This window comes from Haliaeetus albicilla, chromosome 18 (assembly GCF_947461875.1).
Source record: "Haliaeetus albicilla chromosome 18, bHalAlb1.1, whole genome shotgun sequence".
Taxonomy (NCBI): domain Eukaryota; kingdom Metazoa; phylum Chordata; class Aves; order Accipitriformes; family Accipitridae; genus Haliaeetus; species Haliaeetus albicilla.
Window position 1 is genome coordinate 1,854,623 of NC_091500.1, and position 11,989 is coordinate 1,866,611.

The following is an 11,989-nucleotide window of genomic DNA, read 5'->3' on the forward strand; positions in this document are numbered from 1 at the left end:
CGAGCTTTGTATATACAATATTGTTTCCATTTCCAACAACAAAAGCGTAAAATCAGGCCAAATGCTATTTTCAATGGCATTTTTAAATTCATTAAAGCTTTTTTTCATTTATTTTGGGCCTTCAAAGGGATTATCACCACTGCATCTTCAAACACACAGAACTTCATGCCAACTCTGTCAAGTCTGGGTAAACTGTTTTAAAGGTTAAGGACACAACAATTAATCTAGCTGTCAAAGGTGCTGGGATCCCACAACTTCCACTATGCCTTCAGTGAATATTCCACACTGAAGCTAATCTGATTACACTAAAATATAAACCTGGGAATGACATTTCAGACACCCAGGGAAAACTCGCATAGAAGTTTTTTCACAAAGAACGTTTAAAAATGACCTCTATAGAAAAATATTTGCTGGGACAATAGGATACAGCTGAAAGAGTATAAAGAAAACTTGCAAACATTATAAACACAAAGCATATTCTAAAACGCTGGATTTTCATAACCATAATTTAAAAGAAAGCAAGAGTTACATGCTGCCAAAGGCAGAGCTGGTTTCAGTCCTTATTCCTACCCTGTGAGTCAGAGAGGCCTGAATAACATGGTGTTTTACCTGATCCTTCACCCGCAGCTCTCACTTATTCCATAAGCCAACATTCTTAAAATGACATTTGGAGACACGAACAGAGGTATTTTACACATCAGTTCCATTCCAAGAAATTCTAACTACTCATACAATAGCAAATTAGGCTTCACACTAATTACATTTCAATACACATAGGGGCTTTGTGCTGAACTTTACAGTAAGTTGAGATATAAGCACATTGTTAACGCTCAAGTTTCACATCCTCAACAACACTGCGCATGCAGCATTTCATTATTAAATTTGAACTTAGAGGTCGTAAAAGAATGCAGCATGATCTGTTGGGTTCTGCTATAAAAGTTTCCGGAGTGTCCAGTTATCATTCCTTCAATCCTACAGCAGCATCTTCCATCACTAAAAAATACTATTCTGGTATTCACCTTTCAGCTGAGCGCAACTGGAGCATGGAAGAAAGTCTGGTGAACTCATCCTGCCAAGCTTCCCTGTTAAAACTCTGCTTGGAAATCTCTGCTCATAAAAAAGAAAACAGGTAGCATCACTGCCAGCTGTTCACAAAATTAGTGGGAAGACCCAGAACTCATCTTGTCAGCAATCACATTTAAGAAACGCATGAAAGACAAAGGGATCAAGCTTACACACCCAATCTACAACAGGTTTAACTCTAGCTAGTTGTTTATTTTCACGCACAACTTTTTCCAGTATGATTTAAAATAACTGGTCACAAGCATGTGTCTAAATCCTTTTCAGGTTAGTCAGACTTTTGTTAAACAAAAAAACAACTTCAAAGACATAGGCTGACTAGCACTTCCACTAAAAAGTTTTTCTCTCAAATTATTCAAGATCTCTGAAGTACATTGATAAACCTGGATGCAAAGTCTCAGATTAAGACCAAAACACAGGCTCTGGGGGAAAGAAGAAGAGAGGGAGGATAGGTAGTAACTATGATATTCACAAGAAGTAAGAAGAAAGAGAAGTTAAGCAGTCCAAGCTGCAAGATTTCTTGTACAATTTACACATGAATCTGATTTAATGGTCTGAAAAGTTCAGGGCTTTTCTCTCCTATTTCTTCAATCCAGAAGTTATACAATGTTAACAGAAAAAGAAAAATAAGAGAGAAAAATATTTTTAGTTTTCATTGTTAAACTCTCAGTGCAGTTTTACTGAAAGATTATACTACCTACTTTTTTTTTTATTATTATTGAAACAGCAAGTACTATTGTGAAAACTTCTGGACAGGAGATCACCACGCTGGGGGCTGGAATCTCTCTCCCCTCCCAAGGCCCTTATTTCCAAAGACAGCATATGCTGCATACAAGGGAAAACACTAACATTGGGTGTATAACTTTATCAACACCTAATCATTTTGATATGTGTGATACATATAATAATAATATCATCATTTGATAATATCATTTGATCCCAGGGTAGTGTTGTGATCTAAACTTATCCTTCCACTCACAATTCAGGATCTGAATTCCACATATGTGGGAAAGCTACTGATTTGTTTGGGTTTTAAACAGTTCCTCATTCATAATTTCATCATACAAATAGAAGAATCAAGCCTACTTCTTGCCTTGTCTGGCATATTGCCTTATTTTTGAAATCTTCACACTCTGAAAATCAAAAAAATGAGACCCTTGAGACTTCAGATGTCACATTAAAAGAAGGGGGGGGAGAGGAGAAATTAAGCCAAAGAACACTGTTTTGAGCTTGTTTCGCAGCATATTCCATGACAGATAATTAAAAATAAACACAAAATAAACATAAATAGCTCAAAACAGACACTTTAATGATTTGTGTTCCAAAATAGCTAGTTGCAGGATCAGCCTTTACTGGGACATTTCTGACGCTTGTTTAAAACAGGACCTAACACTTAAGGATTTTTCACCTCTGCAGAAAAACTCAAACACATCTAAGAGCCCCTCCACTGATCAGCTTTAAGAAGTTGACAATTTGTGGATCCTTAGAGCAAAATATGGATACTGTAGAGTTCGTTAACCAAGGCAAGCCAGTAAACTGTTGACTTGTATATTCACTGCACTGTTTTCCTTTCCTAGATCACCTTCCTGTAACTCATCAACTTACATCGGCTTCACTAAATCAAGGCAAATCTCTGAATGGACACATGCTGATTGAAACACGACTGCCAGGATAGCTTGCCTCAGCTTACAGAACATAATAAACCAGTAAGCGGGTTTAAACAGATTTAAGAACATCTATGCGCAGGTTTATCTAAGTTGGTTAACAAATCTACCTAGTTTAGGCCACGCAACCTCATCCCTCAGACCCGAGCACTTGGGTGGGGATTCTCACTGCAAGGTCTGTGCACAAAATCCCATCCTCACTTTTTCCCCACTCACCCAAGGGCATCTAAGGGAAACATCCCGCTGCTCCTTGTGCCGAGACCCATTGGAGTTGCTTCCCAGTCAACTGAGTCAACTGCACGAGAACCTACCTATCTTTTCAGGGGAAACAGTAGGAACAGTATTGCAGGATTATCAGCGCAGAAGCTATTTAGCCTGCGTTTTCCCTGCAGAGCATACTGGCGCTAGCCCAAAGCCAAGCAAAGCCTAGTTTCTAACCTACATTTCCAGCCAGGTAAATTAGTTCAGGCTTAAAGAACCTCCAAACCAGTTCAGCAGTTTTTTTTTTTCCTTTGTAAATGACAGGAGCCCAGGTAAAATGCATGGTGCTGACACATCCTTTATACCTAGGCCAGGCCTCCAAGTGCTCTAGAATTTGTCCCACAGCAAAGCCACAGCGTTTCAAATGGTCAACTTTACATGGAGATGCTGCCGTAGTGGTAAAAACCTGTTCTGCATCGCCCTGACTCACATGTGCAAGGCTAGGTATGCAAAGAGTTGAAGCTGTTTACAAGCAAGCCATAATTTTTAATATTGCTGCTACAGGCAAACATCCTATTCCAGATCCTGCTGTGCCAGGGGAAGAGGTTAAAGCTCCTGGCTGTTCTCAGACCGAGCAGCAGAGCTACTCCTGTGAATCCTTCCTCACCCGCCGAGGCTCCAAAGGGCTGGATCAGCCCTGGCAGCGGGGAGGCAGGCAAGTAGGCAGAGGGCTCAGCCAGGCATCGGCAGCACAACAGCAGGCAGTGACCCCCCAAAAGACCATAAAGCACTGGTTTGCCTCAATGTTATTAAAAAAAAAAGAAACCCAACCCCAAAACTCCATATTGAGGCTGCTAATATGTTGTGACTACCAACTTTCCTGCTGCCCACCGCCATCCAGCTGCTTCCCCGTCACAACTCCGCTCCTTTACCTCTTTATGTTTAGGCTGGAAGTTTTTGGAAGCAGAGTCCACTTTCACTCCATTTTTGCATCACTCCTACCCCACTGCAAACCTGGTCTGCACCTGGAGGTCCTGGATACTGCAGCAATACAAATAACACAGAACTGCCAATAAAAATTGCTTGTTTGTATCTGGCAGCAATTAAAGCTTGGAGGTAGAAGCGGTGGCCACACGCTATTGGGTATTACACACCACGTTGGCCTTTCAGGAATACCTGGTTAAAATATTTACCTGTTAGTCCAAGCCCTTCCTGCGTAAAATCCTGTCTTTAAAGGCAGAATCTAACTTTAAAAACAATTGGTTTTTATTCCTCCTCTTTGATCAAAGAGATAAGAACCACGCTTCAAAGAAACACAGTCAACCAAGCAAAACAAGAATAACTCGTCATATAAATAGTTTCCTTATACAAAATATACTGTTTTTCAACTGGCAAACTATTTATGCAGGAGACAGGATATTTTTAGTAGCAGCACTCACACCTTCATTTCTGACAATCCCTGCAAAGTCTCATGCAAATTACCCCCCTCAGATTAGCAAGCAACAAGGTGCTGATCTCCAGCAGATCTGTTCCTTGAAAATATGCTTATATAATTAAGTAAGTCTAATAATCCTAAAGGCTTCCAATATTTGTTCACAGCCCACCCAACAACCATGCCAGGAGACCCAAGACAAGTCAACAGAGGGCACGTGTTCCCAAATGCAGACTTTTACAACGTGAGAATGACAGTGATATTGCTCCAATAAATCTACAGTGGAAGTGTATGACTAATTGTATGAATTAGTCATGCAGTTGTGAGCATGTGTCGTAGCATTATCAGAGGGCATGGCTCAAGGAAAACACGCATGCTAAAAATCAAAGTCGGCCCATAGTGAATAAGAAGGCCTGCCTTCTGAAGAGCCAAAACCCCCCGCTCGCCTCTCAGGAAGCCTATTTGTTTTGGAAGCAAGGATTTGTGCTGCCATATTGTTTGGCAACACGTTTCAAACAACAGATACCCATCTTGAGCAAATAAGTTGAGATTTAACATTTCATCATGCCCATCGGCTTTGAGCCAGGTGCAGTATTGCCAAAGTTACTACTGTTTATTATCTACCACCAAGAGCTGTTTGTCCCCTTAAGTGGCAACTTGAACTTTAATCATTTTCACAAAACAGCTCTGCAAAGCTGAGGATACTACACCCCTCACCAAGCTTCCATGCATTTGTGGCTTTGCATTCATCTTTTCCTGGTTTACAATGTTTTCTCTCCCTGCTCCTCTGCAAGAGGCCTAGGTATACAGCTACAGATGTACCACATACTATGTATACTTCCATATGTAACATGTATTTTTTACTTTCTCTAGTACAAGCAAGCTGATGGCTGCAGCATAAAGAGTTCAGAACACATACACATTTGCTGAAATATTCTGCAAGCAGAAGATCACAACCTCTAAACCACAACGGGACAGCGCATTTCCAGGAAAGTAAATCAAGCATCTTTTTTGTTCATATAAATTTACCATCTTGCTACTAGAATTCACCAGGTATATTACTCTTTACATATATATATATACACACACGCAAAGTTTACACACACATATATATGTATATCCTGCTAGCCCACGCAAACCCGGGTTTTTTGGTTTTGGGGGTTTTTTCGGTCTAAACCAACAACACGAAGAATACAAGCCATGAGACAGGGTGAAGAACATACAAGCACCACCCACACAAGTCCAATTTCCAGTTTTAATATACTTTGCTGTGTCACTCTTTTTTGGCTATGCCATACTTGGGTAGTGAAAATTTGGTATCTCCTGTACGCTGATTAAGCTTCCAGTGGAAGCAAGCAGCAGCCCTGGACGGCACTCCACACCTTTCCACCTTTGCAAACGCACCCTTTCGGGTGGAAAAAAAAATAAAAAAAAAAAAATAATTGGGAGATCGTCACCCAAGGCGCACGACCCAGTTCTCAGCCACTGAAAGGTCAAAACGCACCTAGGAAACTGGAGGACTTGAGCGCGTCTAGCAACCTACATCGGAAGGAAACAGCCTTTCCGTAACAGATTTTTCTACCGCTAAATGTCATATTCCAGTGGCTAAAGCCCCCCCGCTGCACAAACCGGGGCTACCGCTTGCATACGCACCGCCAGGTATTTGGGATTATTTGCAATCTGCTGCTGGTCCATGTCTCCAAGAGAAAAACGAGGCAAATTTAGGGCAAGCACTCTGCTAGGAGCGAGGAGGCAGACGCCAGCTTCACCACCAGCCTCCTGCAGAGCCCCCCCAAAGCCGGCAGCCCAGGCACCCCCTCTGAGGAGCCCGCTTCCCCACACAAGCCCCCTGACAACCCACCCCTTCCCCGCTCCGGTGACCCCAAAACCCAGCCGGTACCTGACGGCCACCTCCGGTTCTCCCTGACCGACCGCCTCAGCGCTGAACTTAACTCGCCTCTGCTGACACCCAGAACCGCCCCGCCGGGGTTGGGGGCTGGTTTGGGGGGACACAGACAGACACAGACAGACAATGTCACAGGCAGACAAAGAGCTGTCACCTAAAACGCCACCAAAAGGAGCGTCCTCCCTGGCCGAGGGGGGGGTGGGGGTGTCCGCGGGCCCCCGCAGGCCCGTCTGCCTCCCCTCAGCCATCTTCCAGCCGGGAAGGGGCTGGGGTGGGGGTGAGGAGGAAAACTGCTTTTTCACTTTTTTAATCAACTTTAAATTAATAATAATAAAGGGGGGGGGGGAATATTGAGGAAAGGGAGGGCTGGGATTTAACCGCCCGAGGCAGGAGGGGCTCCGCCGCGCAGGGTCGTCCCCCCCCGGGGCGGCTCTCCTCAGCCCCCCGCGGGGGAAGGAGGGCGGGAGAGAGGCGGGCGGGCGGGGAGGCCGCGGCGCCCCTCCGCGCTCCGCCCGCCGCCATAGCAGCCCGGGGCGGGCAGGCAGGCAGGGAGGGAGGGAAGGGGGGGGGGGGGGGCCGGGCCGTCCCCCGTCGTCGTCGTCGTCGTCCCCCCCTCGCCGTGACAGCTGCACCTCCCCGCAGACCGGGGGACTGCGGCGGGGGCCGGGCAGACACACCCCCGCCCTGCGCGGCGGGGGCAGCCCCGGCCTGCCTGCCTGCCTGCCTCCCCCCCCGTTCCCCGTCCCCACACCGCGCCCGCCCGCCTGCCCTCCTTCCCTCCCTCCCGCCCCGCCGCCAGCTGCGGCGCGGCCGGGCGCCACTCACCTGCCGCCGCTGCCTGGGTGACAGCCGCCTCCCCCCGCCGGGGCTGAGGCCGCGGAGCTTCCACGGGCAAACGCGACAGCGACTCCCCCGGCCAGGCGGCGGGGGCGGCCCCGGGGGGGGGGGGTAGTGGTGGTGGTGGTGGTAGTGGTGGGGTGTTGGTGTGCTGCCGGCTCGCAGCAGCCCCCGCCGCGATCGCGGTGACCGGAGCGGTGGTGGCGGTGGTGGTGGCGGCGGGCGCTGCTGGGGGCCCCGGTTCCCGCTACGGGGCTCCCGGGCACCCGGGGCCCCTTGCCTGGGCGGCGCGGCGCGGCTGCGGGGCTCCGGCTTCGCTCGCCGCTCTCCCTCCCGGCGGGACGGGGCGGAGCTGGGTACAGAGAACGAGGGGGGCGGTGTCGGAGGAGGCCGCCGCGGCCCGGCCCGCATCCCTCCTCCTCCTCCTCCTCCTCCAGTCAGTCGCTGCTGGCCGCCATCTTCCTTCTCCCCCCGCGGACCCGACCCGGGCGGAGGCGTTGGGGAAGCCGCGGTCCCTCCGCCGCCACCCCGCCCCGGGAAGGGGGCAGGGGGAGGCGGGCGCCATCTTGTTGGCACAGCGGGTGCCCGGGGGGGGGGGGCCTGCCCGTAGGCGGCCGGGCCGGGGCGGGGAGGGGACGGAACGACCCTGCCTCGCCGACCCGGGATCCCCTCTGCTACGGGCATCACCCACGTCCCCACAGTGGCCTCAGCCTCGGGTCTGCCCTCCTCACCCCTCGCCCAGGCTGAGGCACGGCTGCCCCGCCAACCTCAGACCCGGGCCCCGGCTCCACCGGCCTGACCCGTCCCTCAGGGTGAAGAGGCCTTCGCTGGACTTGGGGGGGGGGGGGTCTCCTCGTCCCTCTCACCCTCCAGGAGCTGCTGTCACCGAGCTGAGGCATCCTGCGCTAGAAGTTAACCTGTCGGGTTTTGTTTCCCGGTCGCCTTCCCCAACGAGGCTTCAAGGAAGACTTAAAAGGCCTGCATGGTGCGTTAGCGTTGGTCTCCGTCCAGGCGTCAAAAGGGCTGAGGCGTGCCTCGGATCAGCCGGGAACACCACGATGAAGTTCAGTTAGCAGTATGGGGTGATAGATGGTCCCACGCAGACCTCGACCCACTGTTTGGTCCCCTCGCTGCCACTTTCAGCTGTTTCCACGCAAAGCTGCCGCACACGGAACAGTCACCATTGCTCTGTCAACTATTTTATCACATTCTGGCTGTATCTGGTTACATTATTCATCCTCTCTGTGGAACTGCGAAATCCCTGAACACCTCATGTGGCAAAACAACTCCGTGGGTTGCATAGTTAAAATAAACCAGAGCTTCAGGTGGCTCGATTTCCTCCATGGGGGCTCTTTATTCCTCAGGGGCTGGAGAGCGCCTGTGTTACAACAAAACAAATTGGCCTTAAAAGGCCCAGTCAAACACACAACATTGCAAATCCGCCCGGTGTGGTCACCCACATTGTTATCTGATCGCGATTTTTGCCTTCCACAGAAACCTGTGCCTTTCTTGGGGTCCACACAGTTATCTCTGAGGTTCCCTGCTTCCTAGAAAAAGCCCCTGCGAGCTGTATTTCCTAACTGCCTCCTTATCTCTGGAGCACCTGGGAATGGGATGGGCAGGATGAGCCTGAGTTAACCCTTCGGCAGGTAAAAGGCCAGGGGATATGGATCGCAGGCTTATTAGTTGTTTTCTGTCATTTGGGAATCAATAAGACACTTCCTGGGCTATTTTATATTCATTCCAACCTGGTTAACTGTAGGTGCATTTGTATAAAAAACACTCTATGTTTTGTCAATCTTCAAGTAGACAAATAGTTAGCGAACTTTTTTTTAGAAGAATTTCAGGCCTGTGCATGTGAATGAAAGCATCAAAATGACCAGGGAAGCTGTGGAGAAATAAGGAGAGAGGAGAGCAGTGACCTGAGATCGGGCACCCACCACAAATCCTCTGCTGCAAAACTCACGGTGTCCATGAGGTAACGAAGGAATGCTTCTGATTCTCCTTTAATTGCATTCTTGGTAGGGGCTGAGGCAACATTAACAGCTGCTGCATGCTGCTGCATGACCCTTCATTGCAACACATCTAGGTGGAAGTGCTAATAGATTCCTTCTGGTCCTGTTCACTTCATGACAGCAGCTAGGGAAGGAAGCTGTGTAAAATTCCCCGAGTCTTCCTGAGCTGCCAGCTCTCCACTGCCTCTGCAGGCTATGCCCACTTTGGTTTTATTCAGGCAGAAAATGCTCAGCCTTCACAACTAATACAGAGCTTGATGTTAGAGTATTTCCCCTCCATGAATTCCTCACGAGTAAGTAATATATTAGCTAATCTCAGGCAGTAGGGACATTGTAATTTTTCAGTGATATTAGCACTGAGAAGTATAAAACCATTTTTATTACTTTAATCTGCAAGTTAATTTTTAAATGGAATGCAGGTATAAACAATGCCATTTTTAAGTACATTACAGAGCTGTCAGGCTTTGACAATTTAAATGAATGAGACTTCAAAATGTATTATGGAAAAGATTAGATGTCTCATTGAAATACACATGAAATAAAAATGAAATCCATCAGCAAAATGAAATTATTTCAAAACTTCCTAGAATTAAATCCAAAACAAAGGCCTCTCCCACCAGGTAAGTGATACTTTAAAGTGAGGCTTTATCTGAGAGCAGCTTTAATTTCTAACTGACTTCAAATGACAAATAATTTACTCTTGTTAGATCTTTCTAGCCTGAGCACTTTGTAAAACAAGATGATTTGCTTATCTTCATTTTACATGTCCAAAGCAGTGTTTAAGAGGTTTAAGTGGGGGTCAAGCAACAAGTGAGAGATGGAATCACCAACCAAAACAGCGTCACGGTCTTCTGGTTGTCCTGTTTCCTGCCACAAGCCCTCTGTGTGACGCTGTCTTTTGTAGCCCATTTTTCTGTACAACTTACTTGGGCTAAAGGCCATTTTCAGGCTTTACTTCAGTTTATGAAGCAGCCTGTTTTAAGAGTTTCTTATAAGCCACAAGTAGCCACAGTCATTAATCTAAGAAGGCAAAATTAAAAGTATGGAGTTCTTTAAAGCTTCTTGGCAAAACTCAGCATTTTAATTAGTAATAAATAATTTCTTTGATGATAGTATTGCTCCACTTAGTACGCATGTGGTTCTTTAGAGCTCCACCTAACTTCTGAATATGGGCTTGACTCTGTTTCCTGCTGAGCCCTTGAGGAGTGCTGAGCTCCTCCATTACTAGTGACTTACTTACCCCCTAAAAATGTCATAGAAATGTTAAGATTGGTCTAAATGGGGGGTTGAATAGGAATGCCAGGTGTGGGAGCACCAGGAGGAACTAATGGCAGCAGAAGAGTATGAGAATGTCATTTGATGATGGCATGCGGACTAGCAGGTCACCAGGATTGCAGCATGCATCTACCTGCATGGACCGTGTCTACCTGTGGGCAGCCCGAGGACTCGGAGGAGGAAGGTCTCTCCAGAGGGTGAAGCATCGCTATCAGCTCCTATGACTGCTAAAAGCCATGTATTGGGTCTGCATTGCAAGGTTTTGGTAGCGGGGGGGCTACGGAAATGGCTTCTGTGAGAAGATGCCAGAAGCTTCCCCCATGTCTGACAGAGTCAATGCCAGTCGGCTCCAAGACAGACCCGCTGCTGGCCAAGGCTGAGCCCGTCAGTGACAGTGGTAGCACCTCTGGGATCACAGATTTAAGAAGGGGAAAAAAAGTTGCTGTGGAACAGAAACTGCAGCCAGAGAGGAGTGAGAACGTGTGAGAGAAACAGCCTTGTAGACCCCCAGGTCAGTGCAGGAGGGGAGGAGATGCTCCAGGCGCCGGAGCAGAGATTCCCCTGCAGCCCGTGGGGAAGACCATGGTGAGGCAGGCTGTCCCCCTGCAGCCCAGGGAGGTCCACAGTGGAGCAGATCTCCACCTGCAGCCCAGGGAGGACCTCACGCAGGGGGATGCCCGAAGGAGGCTGTGACCTCGTGGGAAGCCCACGCTGGAGCAGGCTCCTGGCAGAATCTGCGGACCCATGCAGAGAGGAGCCCACACTGGAGCAGGTTTTCTGGCAGGACTTGTGACCCCATGGGGGACCCACACTGGAGCAGTCTGTGCCTGAAGGACTGCAGCCCATGGAAGGGACCCACGCTGGAGCAGTTTGTGGGAAGGACCCACATTGGAGAAGTTTGTGGAAGACTGTGTCCCATGGGAGGGACCCCACACCAGAGCAGGGGAAGAGTGAGGAGTTCTCCCCCTGAGGAAGAAGGAGCAGCAGAGACAACGTGTGATGAACTGACTGCAACCCCCATTCCCCGTCCCCCTGCGCTGCTGAGGGGAAGGAGGTGGAGAAAATTGGGAGTGGAGTTGTGCCCAGGAGAAGGGAGGGGTGGGGAGAAGGTATTTTAAGATTTGGTTTTATTTCTCATTATCCTGCTCTGATTTGATTGGTAATAAATTAATTTTTCCCCAAGTCAAGTCTGTTTTGCCCACGATGGTAATTAGCGAGTGATCTCTCCCTGTCCGTATCTCGACCCACAAGCCTTTCGTTATATTTTCTCTCCCCTGTCCAGCTGAGGAGGGGAGTGATAGTGCGGCTTTGGTGGGCACCTGGTGTCCAGCCAGGGTCAACCCACGACAAGCCAGCACGTGGAATAATTGTGACCTGAGGACGAACATCCTTTGTCCTCCAGCTGATCCTGAGATGAGACAGAGCAATGGACACAAGGACTTCGGCACCTGAAGGTACTACATGGACACTACGTGGTGCTTCGGAGCATGCATGAGAACATGATTGTTTTAATTTTTTTCCCACCTCCTCAGGTCTCAGGTGCAGGTGGGCTACGTTGTCGCTGCAGCGTTGTGCCATC

At 48.6% G+C, this 11,989-nt stretch overlaps 2 protein-coding genes across 5 annotated transcripts in view; both read right to left on the reverse strand.

The window, feature by feature from the left end:
• NCOA1 (nuclear receptor coactivator 1) overlaps positions 1-7,441 on the reverse strand; it is a 185,211-nt gene extending 177,770 nt beyond the window's left edge. For all 4 annotated transcript variants that reach the window (XM_069805484.1, XM_069805482.1, XM_069805487.1 and 1 more), the window contains exon 1: positions 7,109-7,441. The gene's annotated coding sequence lies outside the window, so the exon portion shown is untranslated. The remainder of the gene's footprint in view (positions 1-7,108) is intronic.
• Positions 1-7,804, reverse strand: part of LOC138689928 (proline-rich protein HaeIII subfamily 1-like) — a 43,323-nt gene extending 35,519 nt beyond the window's left edge. Inside the window, exons 1-3 of the mRNA XM_069806579.1 lie at positions 7,109-7,804; positions 6,438-6,549; positions 6,007-6,074 (exon numbers count right to left, since the gene is read on the reverse strand). Coding sequence (XP_069662680.1) covers positions 6,007-6,074; positions 6,438-6,549; positions 7,109-7,804 — 876 coding nt within the window. The remainder of the gene's footprint in view (positions 1-6,006; positions 6,075-6,437; positions 6,550-7,108) is intronic.
• Between the last annotated feature and the right edge of the window lie 4,185 nt (positions 7,805-11,989).